The 12807-nt window shown below is 44.3% G+C and overlaps 1 protein-coding gene across 2 annotated transcripts in view; it reads left to right on the top strand.

Moving 5' to 3' along the window:
- Positions 1-10981: 10981 nt before the first annotated feature.
- Prep (prolyl endopeptidase) overlaps positions 10982-12807 on the top strand; it is a 106193-nt gene continuing 104367 nt past the window's right edge. Inside the window, exon 1 of one of the 2 annotated variants that reach the window (XM_085691058.2) lies at positions 10982-11020. In XM_085691058.2, the coding sequence (XP_085547184.1) occupies positions 10997-11020 (24 nt within the window). In that variant the 5' untranslated portion in view covers positions 10982-10996. Of the gene's footprint in view, positions 11021-11788; positions 11945-12807 lie in introns of those variants that run through there. The other variant, XM_085691055.2, reaches the window with a different exon arrangement.

Here is a 12807-nt window from a genome sequence, read left to right as displayed (position 1 = left end):
TTTCCTCTGAGGAATATTCAGAAAAAAATAGAGAGACCAATGCAAGTGAGAGTATTGAATGTATATGGGGAATGGGGATCTTTGAAATCCTTTTGGCAAAAGACAGGTCAACCTCAGAATGGAGACTGAGATGCAACTCTGAAGGACAGTCGATTTGAATGCAATACCCAATCATGAAGGCCAGCAAATAAGAGACAAAACCTAGGATTCATGGATTTCTGAATATTCGAGTCTAGGAAGGTAAGGACGTTTTAAAAATAATATTGTGACATTGTGAGTTACCAGGTAAATTCTCAGTAGCACACCCAATTTACTCTGTTTCGTGATAATAAATTGATTTATTAGTAGATAATCTTTGAAAAAGCAAGCTGTGACTTCTTCCTGAAGACACAGTCACCCTGAGGTATGAACAAGGGACAAGGTGTTGGGTGACTGGGGCAAAGGCTCCATCAGAACAAACTAGGTGTACTTGATGTCACAGGAAAATCAAGGGATGCCCAGGCAAGTCTCTTAAGTCCCCTTTACGGTCTAGGTGGCAATATACTCAAGTGCAAGGCGAAAATCTCTGGCTTAAAAAGTAGAAAAAACCTCAAATCTTGGCCTTGGAAGAACGTCGAGCTATAGGGATTGGGCCCTAAGTTGGGGGCCCTTCAGAAGTGAAGTCTCACTTTTCAGGAGTCTTAGAAAACTTATGCAAGAAAAGTCTGTCATTTGTTAGGTTCTGTTTGCATTAAAAGTTTCACCCTGCAAGCAAAGCTAGCCAGAGGCCAACAGGTAGGTCAAGAAAATCAATTTAAGACAAGGTTATCATCCTTACCAACAGGAGCAAAAGTCTAGAACTTACCGAGGAGCCACCTTCAAGAAAGTCAGAGAACAAATCTGAGTCAGGCCAGCAGGGGGCAGTGCACTGAATTGTGAGTCTCCAAAGGGCAGGTGCTTAAGAGTTTAGCAGATGCCAGCATGTCTTATGGGAGAATGAGGAGTGAGGGATTGCCCGTGAAATCGGCTGCTTTAAAGAGATGAGGAATTGTCTGAGAGCTCACGATTCCTGGTGAGTAGGTTTTGAAGCTGTGAGGATTAAACTACAGGATGTCCTGTCCTGCTCCTCCATGGTGGCAATGTGAAGGCACTGTTTCCTTTATCTTCTGGACTCCAATCCCTTAGACCCCTCCTTATGAAAGGGTTCATGTGTGAGGGTTTGTTTTTTTCCCCCATAGGCAATTCACAGAGAACAGTGAGTAAATTTTACTGAATTACCTTTAAATTCAAATTGCACTGTCTGAATTGTAGAGCCAGGGCACAGCCAGGAGACCCTTAAGCTATCAGTATCTACAGGTGAACCCCAGAACTTAAGGTATAAACACACACCCATCCATGTCCAGCACCCAGGAGTCTTTCCCAACAAATGGAGAGAAATGCATGGAACTTCCTGGGGTTCCAAGGACTTTGGGGTGGCGGCAAATGAGCATTTCCACTTGCAAGCAACGAAACATTCCTTCATCCCTATAAAAGAGGGAATATCTTCCCTTTAAGGCCGTCAGCAGGACTGCTGGTGCGTTGGCCTTGAGCAGTTCTGTACCGGGGAATCAGCATGCCTTGCCTCCTAAATAAATCACAAATGACTCTGATTGTGAATACCAGGAGCTTCATGAAGCCATCAGGACAGCCCCCCTGCCTGTCTGCACCCGGCTCTGTTGTGCAAATCACAATCAGTGCAAGCTCTGTCTTGTCCTGCCTCAAATGCAAGAGTTTACACCTTGACTTTGGTGTCTTCAAGTTTGTGAGGCTTCAGAGCCTGTCTAGGTTCTTGGCCCCTTGGTCCCAGAGAATTGTTTGAAGCTTTGTCTCCAGCCTGAGGGGCACCATTGCCTCAGAGTGGGGACTTTGTGTCTTCCCTCTGCAGTCGGAAATTGGCCAAGGGGGGCAAAATTTGTTGTCCAGAACTCCCACCTTTTTCTTCTTTTTATATTTCTTCCTACTGAACCCGAATTTTGTGTTCTGACACTCCACAATCCCCTCCTGCTCCTCTGGTCTCTGGTAACAAAGACTCCACTCTCTTTAGCTAGGATTGCCTGTTTGAGATGTCACATGTAAATGAGATGCTAGTGTATGTATCTCCCTGGGCCTGGCTCATTGCAGGACATTCCATTGTCCTCTAGGGTTGTCTATGTTGACACAAATGGCTGGATTTCCTTCTTTTTAAAGCTAAGTAGTATTCAGAGCAGTTAAAAGTTGATTTCCTATCTTGCCTATTATGAAAAATGCAATGAGCGTGACAATGAGGGTACACTTTTGACATAGTGATTTTATACCCATTGGCTGTTACCCAGTAGTGGAATTGTTGGCGTATATATCAATTGTACCTTTAATATTTTGAGGAAACTTTGCGCTGCTTACCAAAATGGCTGTGCTAATTTGGATCCCCATCAACAGTAAAAGTTCTCTTTATTCATGTCCTCAATTACTATCTTTCTTTTGTAGGATTTATTTATTTTTAAATTATGTGTGTGCATGTTTTGCCTGCATGTTTATATGTATGTATGTGACTATGTGTACGCTTGGTGCCCTCAGAGGCCAGATAGGTGCCTGATCCTTTGAAACTGATGGTTGTCAGGCACAATACAAATGTTGTAAACCGTAAACCTGGGTCCTTGAAAGAACATTAGTTGTTCCTAATTGCTGAGTCACTTTTCCAGTACTCTCTCTCTCTCTTTTAGAACGGAAGCTATCATACCAGGTGGGTATCTCACTGTGGTTTTTGTTTGAAGTTCCTTGATGTGTGTGTGTGTGTGTGTGTTTGTGTGTGTGTGTGTGTGTGTGTGTGTGTGTGTGTGGTTTTTCGAGACAGGGTTTCTCTGTAGCTTTGGAGCCTGTGCTGGAACTAGCTCTTGTAGACCTTGAACTGACCTTGAATTCACAGAGATCCACCTGCCTCTGCCTCCTGAGTGCTGGGATTAAAGGCGCGTGCCACCACCGCCCGACCCTTGATTATCAATAATAAACATTTTCTTTGTCCTTGTTGGCCATTTGTACAACTTTTAAAAAATTTCTGTTCATGTCTTTTGCACATTTTAAAATCAAGTTATTGGCAGGTTTGTTTTTGTTTCCTTTCTGTCGAGTTGTTTGATGTCTTCTGTTTCTTGGATACGTACTTTGTATCTAAAGTGTGGCTTGCAATATTTCCTTGCACCTGTAACTTGTCTCTTCACCATGATGTTTCCTATGCTGTACAAAATCTTCAGTTTGATGCAATCCTATTTGTCTACTTTTCTTTTGCTAGCTGTACTTTTGGATTATACCCCTGAAAATCAGCCTGATAGTGTTTCCATCCCATGAATTTTCTAGTTATTCTTTTTAGAGCTAAGCCTGAGATTAAGCCTTTAGGATTTAAACCTTTTGAATGGATTCTTGATTGAGAGGTGAGATAATGGCCCCACCTCATCCTTTCTGTTGCGGAGAGCCTGTTTTACTCACATTTATTGAGAAGACTACCCTTTCTCAGTTGTGTGTTCCTAGTACATTTGTCAAAAATCTATTGGCCAGTAGGACCGTGGCCTTATTCCAGGACTCTGCACCCCATTCCACTGACCATATTTTTGTTTTCATGCCAATACTGTGCTGTCCTGCTAACCACAGCTTTGTAGTGTCTTTGGAAACCGGGCAGTGCAATGCCTCCAGGTCTCCTCTCTGACTTTGCGTTTTGCCACTTTAAAGGATTCAGTTATCGTTTGCAACAGTTTTTGTCATCACTTCAGGGTTTTCAAGCAATCAGCTGCCATCAGAGACAAGTTCACTTCTTCCTCGTTCACGTTGAAGTTATCATTTCTTTTATACTGCTGTTCAGTACCCTTCTCTCTATCCTGAAGGTAAGGCAGCAAAGCATGATTCAAATTTTAGTTCTTCGGCCACAGTGCTTGGCTAAAGGATGAACTAATGTCTAAGAGAAAATAGAGTAAATTTCACTGAAGGGGCTGTACTCTGGAAATGCTGGGTTAAAGGTGTTCATTGTTCGAAGTAGATTTACATCTAGAAGGATGCCGTCCTCCTTGGCAGCTAGCAGTACAGTTGTGTGCCACCACACCTGGCTGATTATCCATTCAAAATCAGATTATTTGTTTTCATGATATAAAGTTGTTTGAATCCCTTAGTCATTTTGAATATTAACCGTTTATTAAATGTGTGGTTTGCAAATACTACTCCTATTCTGTAGGCTTCCCTTCACTCACTTGGTGGTTTCTCTGTGCACACGTGTCTGCCTGTGATGGCACTGCTGATCCCTTCTACTTTTGTTGCCTGTGCAAATAGTCATTGCCTAAAACAATGACACGGGGGCCTTTCTTTTGTCTTTTTTTGTAATCTTTGCCAATTTGAAAATTTATGTTTAAGCCTTTAATAAATTTTAGTTGGCGTCTTAATGTGGTATGGCCTAGCATTTGTTTAATTTTATTGTTCTCCTTGTGTATATTTATAAATTTCTTCTTCTTCTTCTTCTTCTTCTTCTTCTTCTTCTTCTTCTTCTTCTTCTTCTTCCTCTTCTTCCTCTTCTTCTTCCTCTTCCTCCTCCTCCTCCTTCTTCTTCATGTGTATGAAAGAGAAAGGGGGGGTCTTGCCATGTAGACCAAGATGTCCTCAAACTCTGGGTGATCCTGCTTCAGGGTCTCAGCCTCTCAATGCACTACCACATTTAGCTTCTCTCCTCCAGCCGTCATCAGATTTTACCCCACTATCACTGCCTGGAGGACCAGTCTCCAGCAATGCAGGGCTCGGAGGGAATCACGAAGTCGGCACATACTAGACTTTTACATTTGAGTGGATTAAGAGAAAAAACACTCACACTTCTTGATGGTTTCCTCCAGACCTTTTCCTTATTCTTCTTTTGCATTCTCGATTCTTTATTTTCCTGGTGATTTCCTTCTCTCATTCTTGATTTTTCCGTCTAACTCTGTCTTTGGTCTTCCTGATTCTCTCATTCTTGATGTTTTTTTTCCCAACTCATTTTAACTGTTCTTTATTCTCTCTCTTACAGCTTATATACCCCAGCCAAATCTTTTAAGCAATATAAAAATTACAATGTGGTTACATTCTGTTTTTCAAGTGAATGATTACAATGAATACAAGTAAAAATCAGAATGTTTTCCATATCCCTCTCATGATTAAACATTTTATATATTATATGTGAAAAACAAATTATCCCAAGAACCCATATGCATTCAAACATGTAGGCGGAGGCCACTTGTTTGTTCCCTGGCCACTCAGACCCGAAATAAACACACAGAAACTATTATTTGCAGTACTGTTTGACCAATAGCTTAAGCATCTTTCTAGCTAGCTCTTACACCTTAAATTTTACCCATTTCTATTAATCTGTGTATCACTACGTGGCTATGGGTTATCAGCAAGGTTCCGGCACATCTGTTTCCTGCTGCAGCTACATAGCATCTCACTAACTCTGCCAACTTTTTCCCAGCATTTAGTTAGTTTTCCCACCTTGCTCTATTCTGCCCTATCACAGGCCAAAGCAGCTTCTTTATTCATTAACCAATAAAAGCAACACAAACACAGAAGGACTTTCCACACCACATACCCAAGCAACTTGTTATAGATTAACAATGTGTGATCAGCCAGATATTCTTTTACTGGCAGGCTGTGTTTTGCAGTTACAAAGAAAGAGCCAATCACTTTATTACTTATCTTGAAAGGTAAGCTTATTAAAAAATAAAAAGAAAGCTAATCTTATAAGAAATCTTAAAGGAACCACAAATCTAAACTTTTATATATGAACAATAATCAGTTAGCTCTACTTTAAATCTCTAGTGTGTATACACCCACTCATCAATAGTTTTATATATCAGGATATTGAGGTCAAAAATGTGTAGTATGAGGGGGCCGGCTTGTTGGGGTTTCCGTCCTGCCCAGTACCCCACAGCCGGCAAATCTCAAAGAGAAATCACACACAGGACTCCATAAGGTTATAAACTGATTAGTTCATTAGGTCAGGCTACTTATTAGTTCTTATGGCTTATCTTAACCCATTATTCTGATCTATGTTAGCCACACGGGCTCAGTACCTTTCTCAGTGTGACAGCTTACATGTTGCCTCTTTGGTGGTCTGCGCAGGAATGGCTGAGGGAGCTTCTGCTTCCAGAATACTCCCAGTCTCTTTGGTCCACCCCTACTTCCTGTCTGGCTTTCCTGCCTATACTGTCTGCCTGGCCAATCAGCGTTTTATTAAAATATGATTGACAGAATACAGATAATTCTCCCGCACCAAAAATGGGTACAAGGAATTTATCATCACCTTTGGTCATTGACTCATCCTAGCAAGAAAGGCATTTCAGTTAGTGATAATTGGGCTGCTTCGTTCTTGTTCCCTGACCTCAATGAGTTCCACATTCAACTCTGTGCCTTTCTGAAACTTTAAATTGTCTTCTTGGGTTTTCCACCTCAAAGTTATTTGATAAAAATCTTAGTCTAACTTTAAATTATTTTCAAAGCTTTGTTTCAGCTATGATGCACTCCAAAACCTGTGAATACGTTTTCCTACACTAAGATTAAAAGAATTTAAACTATCTGGGCTACTGGGACTCAATTGCTTTTCTTAATTATTAATTTACACCACAGTCTTTTTGGTTCCTCAATAGAAACTCATGAGTTCTAGTTGTGTGAGACTTCCTTGTCTTATTTTTTATCATCAAAATTCTATATAAACTAACATTATTATTATCAATTAGACAATGCATCTTAGGAAGGAATCATCTTCATAATAATCCACAAATAAAATGAGATATTACCAGTGAGATATTCCTAGTAGAACGAGATATTTCCATGATATAAACACACTACATTGCAGGTAGTGGGGATCTCCCCACATCCATTCACACCATGCCAGGTACTAGAGAAAGATGGCTGCAGCAAACATGCAAAAGCACAGAAAAGATTCTGGAGTCTGTGGTCTTGGGGCCTTGCCAATCTGAGATTCACCTTTTCACTTCTCCTTAGAGGCCATCATTTTCTTTAACCCACAGAAATACTTAAATGTCTTTACTTTGATATTTCATGGCTCCCTTTCTTCACACCCCTTGCTTGCCTGTGTTTATGTTCATGGAGATTTCTTCCAGTTCACTAATTCTAGCTACATATTTAACCTATCCACGATTTTTATTTTACCAATTTATTTTCCATTTCTAAAACTTAGACTTTTATTTCCAAATCTAGCTGGTCATTTTTATCATTAATTCTTTGCGACTTACTTTGTGAAGGGGGGTATTTTTTTTTTGTTCCTCTCTTGAAACATTTACTATCTAGCCATTCATATTCTATGCTTTATTTTTCAAATATATAAAATCCACGGACAGCCTAAATATAATTTTTGTTATTTTCTATTGCTTATATTCAAGTTAGAGGGTGTCAAGGAGGACAAACAGGAACTACATTAAATATTTTAAGCAGACAGAATTACTGTTTATTACTCCTTATCACACTTACTACTGTGGCTAGGATATAAGAAAACCAAAGTCCAAACTCTCCCTGATTCTACAGGAGCCTGGCAACCTTCCATCCCTTTGAAATTGCTCAGGTAACTGCAGGTGCTCCTGGGTTCCCACCCCACCTAACTGTTCAGAACCACTTCAGCACCAGAGAAGAGGGAACTGCAGCTTCCGGCCCTCGGCAGACCTAACTGAAAGAAAGAAGTGTCTTTTTTTTTATTCCCTTCTCTAATCTATTTCCTTCCTTTGATAGAACCTGGGGGGGAAAAACAAGCTAACAAGAGAACTTAGGAAAGGTAATTTACGAATTCGAGCTCCAATGCAGAGGCAGAAGGTGTGAAAACAGCAAACCCCAACTAGCAGAGGTCCCTTGCTTGATAGTTGATTGAGTTACATTGTGTTGATTGAATCACAGAAGACCTCGAAGTTTGGTCTTCCTAAAAGTGTTGGAATCCTTTCCTTAAAAGATGGCCTTTTGTGACCGGCAATTCTGATGCAATCATTGTTTGTAGGGTGATGGCTCATGAGTGCATACAAGGGAACCATTTAGTAAGGCGTGCCTAGTTCTGAGTTTTTCTGCATGTTTTCATATGGTCTCTGTATGCATGCTTACACGGGTGTATGTGTGTGTGCACATCCGTGTGTGCACATGCATGTGTATGTGCATGTGCGTATGTTTCTGTTAATCTTTCTTGGCATTAGGAAACCAGTGTTGGTTTATTTTAGCTTCATTATCTTATCCTTCTTCTCATGATCTTCCTTATCCTCCTACAGATCTAACTTTGTAGCCAGTAATTTTGAACTGATAGTTTTCATTGTTTTAAGTTCTCAGTTCTTAATTTAAAATAACAGATGACTAGATGATATAATTGATCTCTATAAATAAGCAAAGTTCATTTTACATGTGGAATCTAACCTGAATTTTCTCCTCTAACAACAAGGAAAAGACTCTTCTCTTCCAATCGCAAACACGTCTAACTTGGGGACTTCATTAGAAATGCAGTAAAGTTCTATGATTGGCTTCCTCTGCCCACATTGTTATCTGGATTGAATTCAACCCTATGCTGTCCTTCAGTGTTTAATTCAGCAGGGACAGAATGAGGTGTAGACCTAGATATCCACATATTACTCGTATCCTTCCAAGACAACTGAGACTTCATCAGAGTGTTACAGTGCATGGAATGGTCAGTCTAGGGATTCAGCATGGATGACAGGCCTTCACTTTGCATCTGTGTCCAGGAAGGGTTTGAAACAGAGAAAATTATGAAAATCCTTTCACTGGATAGATGATCACTCCATCTGTTTATGACATATGGGCAGCACTCCTCAGGGAAATTTCACTAATTCAGAGTCACTTGTGAAGATCCTATGTAGTCCAATTAATAAAAACCCAGAGACAGAAATTGGAGTTCAACCTGAAAATCAAAATAGCCAGCCACTGGCTCTTACCTCTACCTTAGTCCAAAAATGGCGATTCTGCCTCCAAGAATCTCAGAATCTGAGAGCTGTCTCCTCCTGTCTTATATTCCTCTCTTGGGCTAGGAATAAAGGTGTGCACCACTGGGATTAAAGGCATACACCACCCAGTTTCTATGGCAAACTAGTGTGGCTACTGGGACTAAAGGTGCGTGTCAACACTGCCTAGTCTGTAAAGTTGACCAGTGGGGCCGTTGTACTCTCTGATCTTCAGGCAAGCTTTATTTATTAAAATATAAATGAAATGTCACTACATTCCTACATTCTGCAAGTTCACTCATAGGGTAGCTCTCACTTAAAAATATTCTTAATTTTATGAAATCATTAGGTCCAAAATTTTCCAGATCTTTATATGACTGTATAAAGAAAGTGAGGAAGCTGCTAGTGATTTGACCTGAAAGAGGACTTCACTTTTTAGGACCATGTCACACTCCTAATAACTTGCAGAGTTAGGTACACAAAAATGCATGTGAATTTTCAATAATAGCCACACTGGGAAATACCTTACCAATACCTTCGCTGGAAGGCAGCCGAAAGGACTGCAGGACAGTGACGCGGTTAACTTCCTGTCTGGAAACTCGGGTCAAATGGAAGTGTAGATCATCCAAAACAGTATCTCCTGCACCATTCCTAAGGGATACTGAACGCGGCATTATTTCTGAGGGATACTAAAGGGCAGAACTCCTGTGGAAATCAGAAAAATGTCTTTTGACAAGGACAGGACTGCGAGGACACAGATCCTCCCTGATCCAGGTGAACATAGCTAGGGCCTGTTGGTGTACGGCAAGTGATGGGCTGGATTTTGGTATCTGCCCCACCCTCTTTCACAGACTGCAATGCTTTTGTGGGAAGAGCACTTTGGTGAGCAGTGTGGGATGGTATTGAGCAGCAAAGAAGTACCTGATCACTAGCCAGCCTCTGAGGGACAACGTTTGAGGTGATGCTATTAAGAGGCTGCCCTGGAGGTACCCCGGGTCTCTACCATGCTCCATGGTAACGGAGGAACGCTGGTGCTCTTCTGGAGACAGCACCTCCATTTCTAGAACGGTTCTGATGGACTTTAGGACCAAGTGAAGAATGTAAACTCTGGGGGGCTTCGTATTTAAGCAGCTGAGATTCCTGCCCTGCTTCTATGAAAAGGACTGTGCCACAGGACTAAAAGGGACAGCCCAGATCTAGAGCGTGGAAACCAGAGAGGGCATGCAATCAGGGAGCGCACATTTTCATCAAGGCCCTAGGAGCTCGGCACTCGACTGACTAGAAGGAAAGAGAGTGATATCTGAGGCTCCATTCTTCCTTGGGTATTGTGACAGCTAATCTTAGCAGCCTGCCACACCTGGGAAGAAGGAACAACAGAAGAATTGTTTCTTTCAGATTGGCCAGTGGGGCATTTTCTTGACTGCTGTTAGATGTAGGAGGGCCTAGCCCTCCGTGGGACCTACCATCCCTGAGCGGGTAGGTTTGGGCTGACTTAGGTAGGCAGGTAGCTAAGTGAGTCAGCTTGTAACCCCTAAGCAGAAATAAACACCCTTTCCTCCCCGCATTGATTTTGGTCACAGCAAACAGGGACCCAAAACATAGGATTGCTATTGCAGTTCCGGGGCTATAAGTAGTCAAAGTCAAGCTTCTCCTGCTAAGGGGTGCCCCTTGCAAACGACAGGCTGCATCTCTCTTTGTCTTCGGAGGGAAAGACATCAGAGGGTTAGAAAAGAATGTTAGCACCGGAGACAGAATCCTGGTTCTCTCTCTTGCACCCTACATTTGCAAATCTCTGAAGAAAAGAAAGGCCCAGTTTATCTCAGCAGTAAACCTGGGACAATAACAGTTTTCATGTCAAAGTTTAATGAGGTATCAACTGTTTGTTGTCTGGGCCGAGTGTCCTTGGGATAATCTTTTAGAAGCACTCACAGAAGGCAGGAGCTGGACTGCCTGGCAGTCCCTGTTGGCTGGGTTCACGAGTGCTAGCCTACAGAGTCAGTCTTGACTGTTGGAAATCACCAGCGCCAGGTCTCCCACAAGGCAAGCTTTTTCTGATGGCCCTTTCCTCCCCAGGACTGGTAAGAAGGTGGGGACACACTAGGCACACGCAATACTATGAGGACTGGAGCTAAAAGGCCTCTTCCGCATAGTCTACAAATCGAGGCCCGGACACAAACCATCGTTAGCCCAGGGGTAAAGAAGTGTAGTTATTCAATTTTCATGGGTCAGGCAGGTATCTTGCCTCTTTCCAGCACAGGAACATTGGTGCTCAGAATACAAAACCCGGGGCAGAAGGGAGGAGCCAGGCAGGGTAAGCAGAGGACCCTAGATAACCAGAGCCCTTCCAACTCGTTCCCTGACAGTCAGTAAATCTCCAACACCGGCACATCCTTCGTCCTGGCAACACCTCCAAAGGACCTCCGCAGCCTGGAGGCCGGGCTCCCCGTGTCCATCAAACGCTGGGGTGGAGGGAGGTGTGCTGCCTTCACCTTGAAGCGTACCGTCCTCCAAGTCCAGAGTGGCAGGCGAGGGAAAGGAGGCCAGGGCTGGGGAAGAGGCAAAGTTTCCCTCGCCGGCGCGGAGAGAGGGAAGGCGAGGGGCGCGGCTGCGGGAGGCCGGTCGCCGGGCGGCGTGGCGCGCTGGCGTGGGCGTGCTCCTCCGTGCACCCTGGCGGCGCGGTCGTGGGCGCGGCCGGCGAGCCTGCAGAGGGAGCTGTGCGCCCGCTCAGGCGCCCGCGCGGCGACACCTCTCCCTCTTGCCGCCGCTTGGGCCCGCCCGCCGGGGAGGGGCTCCCGGGCTCGCCGACAGCGTCTTCCTGCTTGGCGTACAGCCCCGCCGCGAGTCCGCCCGTGTGCGCCGGCCGCCAGCTGCCCGCCCGCTCTCTCGCCCGCCGCCCTCCGCCGCAGTCCGCGCCCAGCCTCGCCCGCACCCCCCGAAGCCCGCGCCTGGCCCCGGCCATGCTGTCCTTCCAGTACCCCGACGTGTACCGGGACGAGACCTCCGTGAGTACCCCGCTCGCGCCGCACCGCGCCGCCGGGCCCGCACCGCCCGCAGCTCGGCTCCCGCAGCCCCGCGTCCCTGCACCCCGCACCGCTTCCCGGCCTTTGTTTGCCGTGCGGACTGGGGTCGCGGGGCTCCTCCCAGCGCGGGACCGGCGAGCGGCCGCGGCCCACGTGCCCTAGCAAGCCTATGGTCAGCGCCACCCGGCCCCTAGGGCAGACCGGCAGGCATGGGCGCCTGGTGCTCCTGGGGACCCAGAATGTACCCTTGTGTCTCTAGGAGGGCAAGCCTTCTGGCTTAAATATGGTGGTAGGAGAAAGTGGATGCTGGTGTGCGCGCGTGGGAAATGATGTAAGATTTTAAAACAAAAGCAAACTTTGAGAACTTGGAATTTGCAAGTCTTTAGAGTTGAAGCTCATTCATTCCGGTTTAAGGCTGCCCTGCCCCAGTCGGGTGTTGGGCGTTGGTTACTGGAGTGCAGGTGAGGAGGCAGAGTGGTGGGGAAGGAGCAGGGGCTAGGCTACAAAACATTCAAGTTTGCTTAAGAAAGGAAGTTAGGTCAGGGAAGGCCTTTTGCAGAGTAAGTTTTGCCCCAAGAGTAACTGTTTACCTAAGCTGCAGGTGAACATCAGACACAGTGAAACTCACATTTCTGGGCAAACACGTGTGTGTGTGTGTGTGCCTGTGTATAAAAATTTGGCATTCTAGAGGTGGATTAAGTCCAACAAATATTATGGCTGTGATTCCTGCACTCACAGGCCAATTTGTCAGGTTACTTAAAATAGAATCATAGTAAAAGATATTTTTGTATAATACAGTTGTCTTTTTTTTTCTGTTTACTTTGATCCGGTTTATGCCAGAAAGT

The sequence above is a fragment of the Myodes glareolus genome, chromosome 1, assembly GCF_982192425.1.
Source record: "Myodes glareolus chromosome 1, mMyoGla1.1, whole genome shotgun sequence".
Taxonomy (NCBI): Eukaryota; Metazoa; Chordata; class Mammalia; order Rodentia; family Cricetidae; genus Myodes; species Myodes glareolus.
The sequence above is the reverse complement of the archived record's forward strand: the minus strand, read 5'-3'. Positions and strand labels throughout refer to the sequence as shown.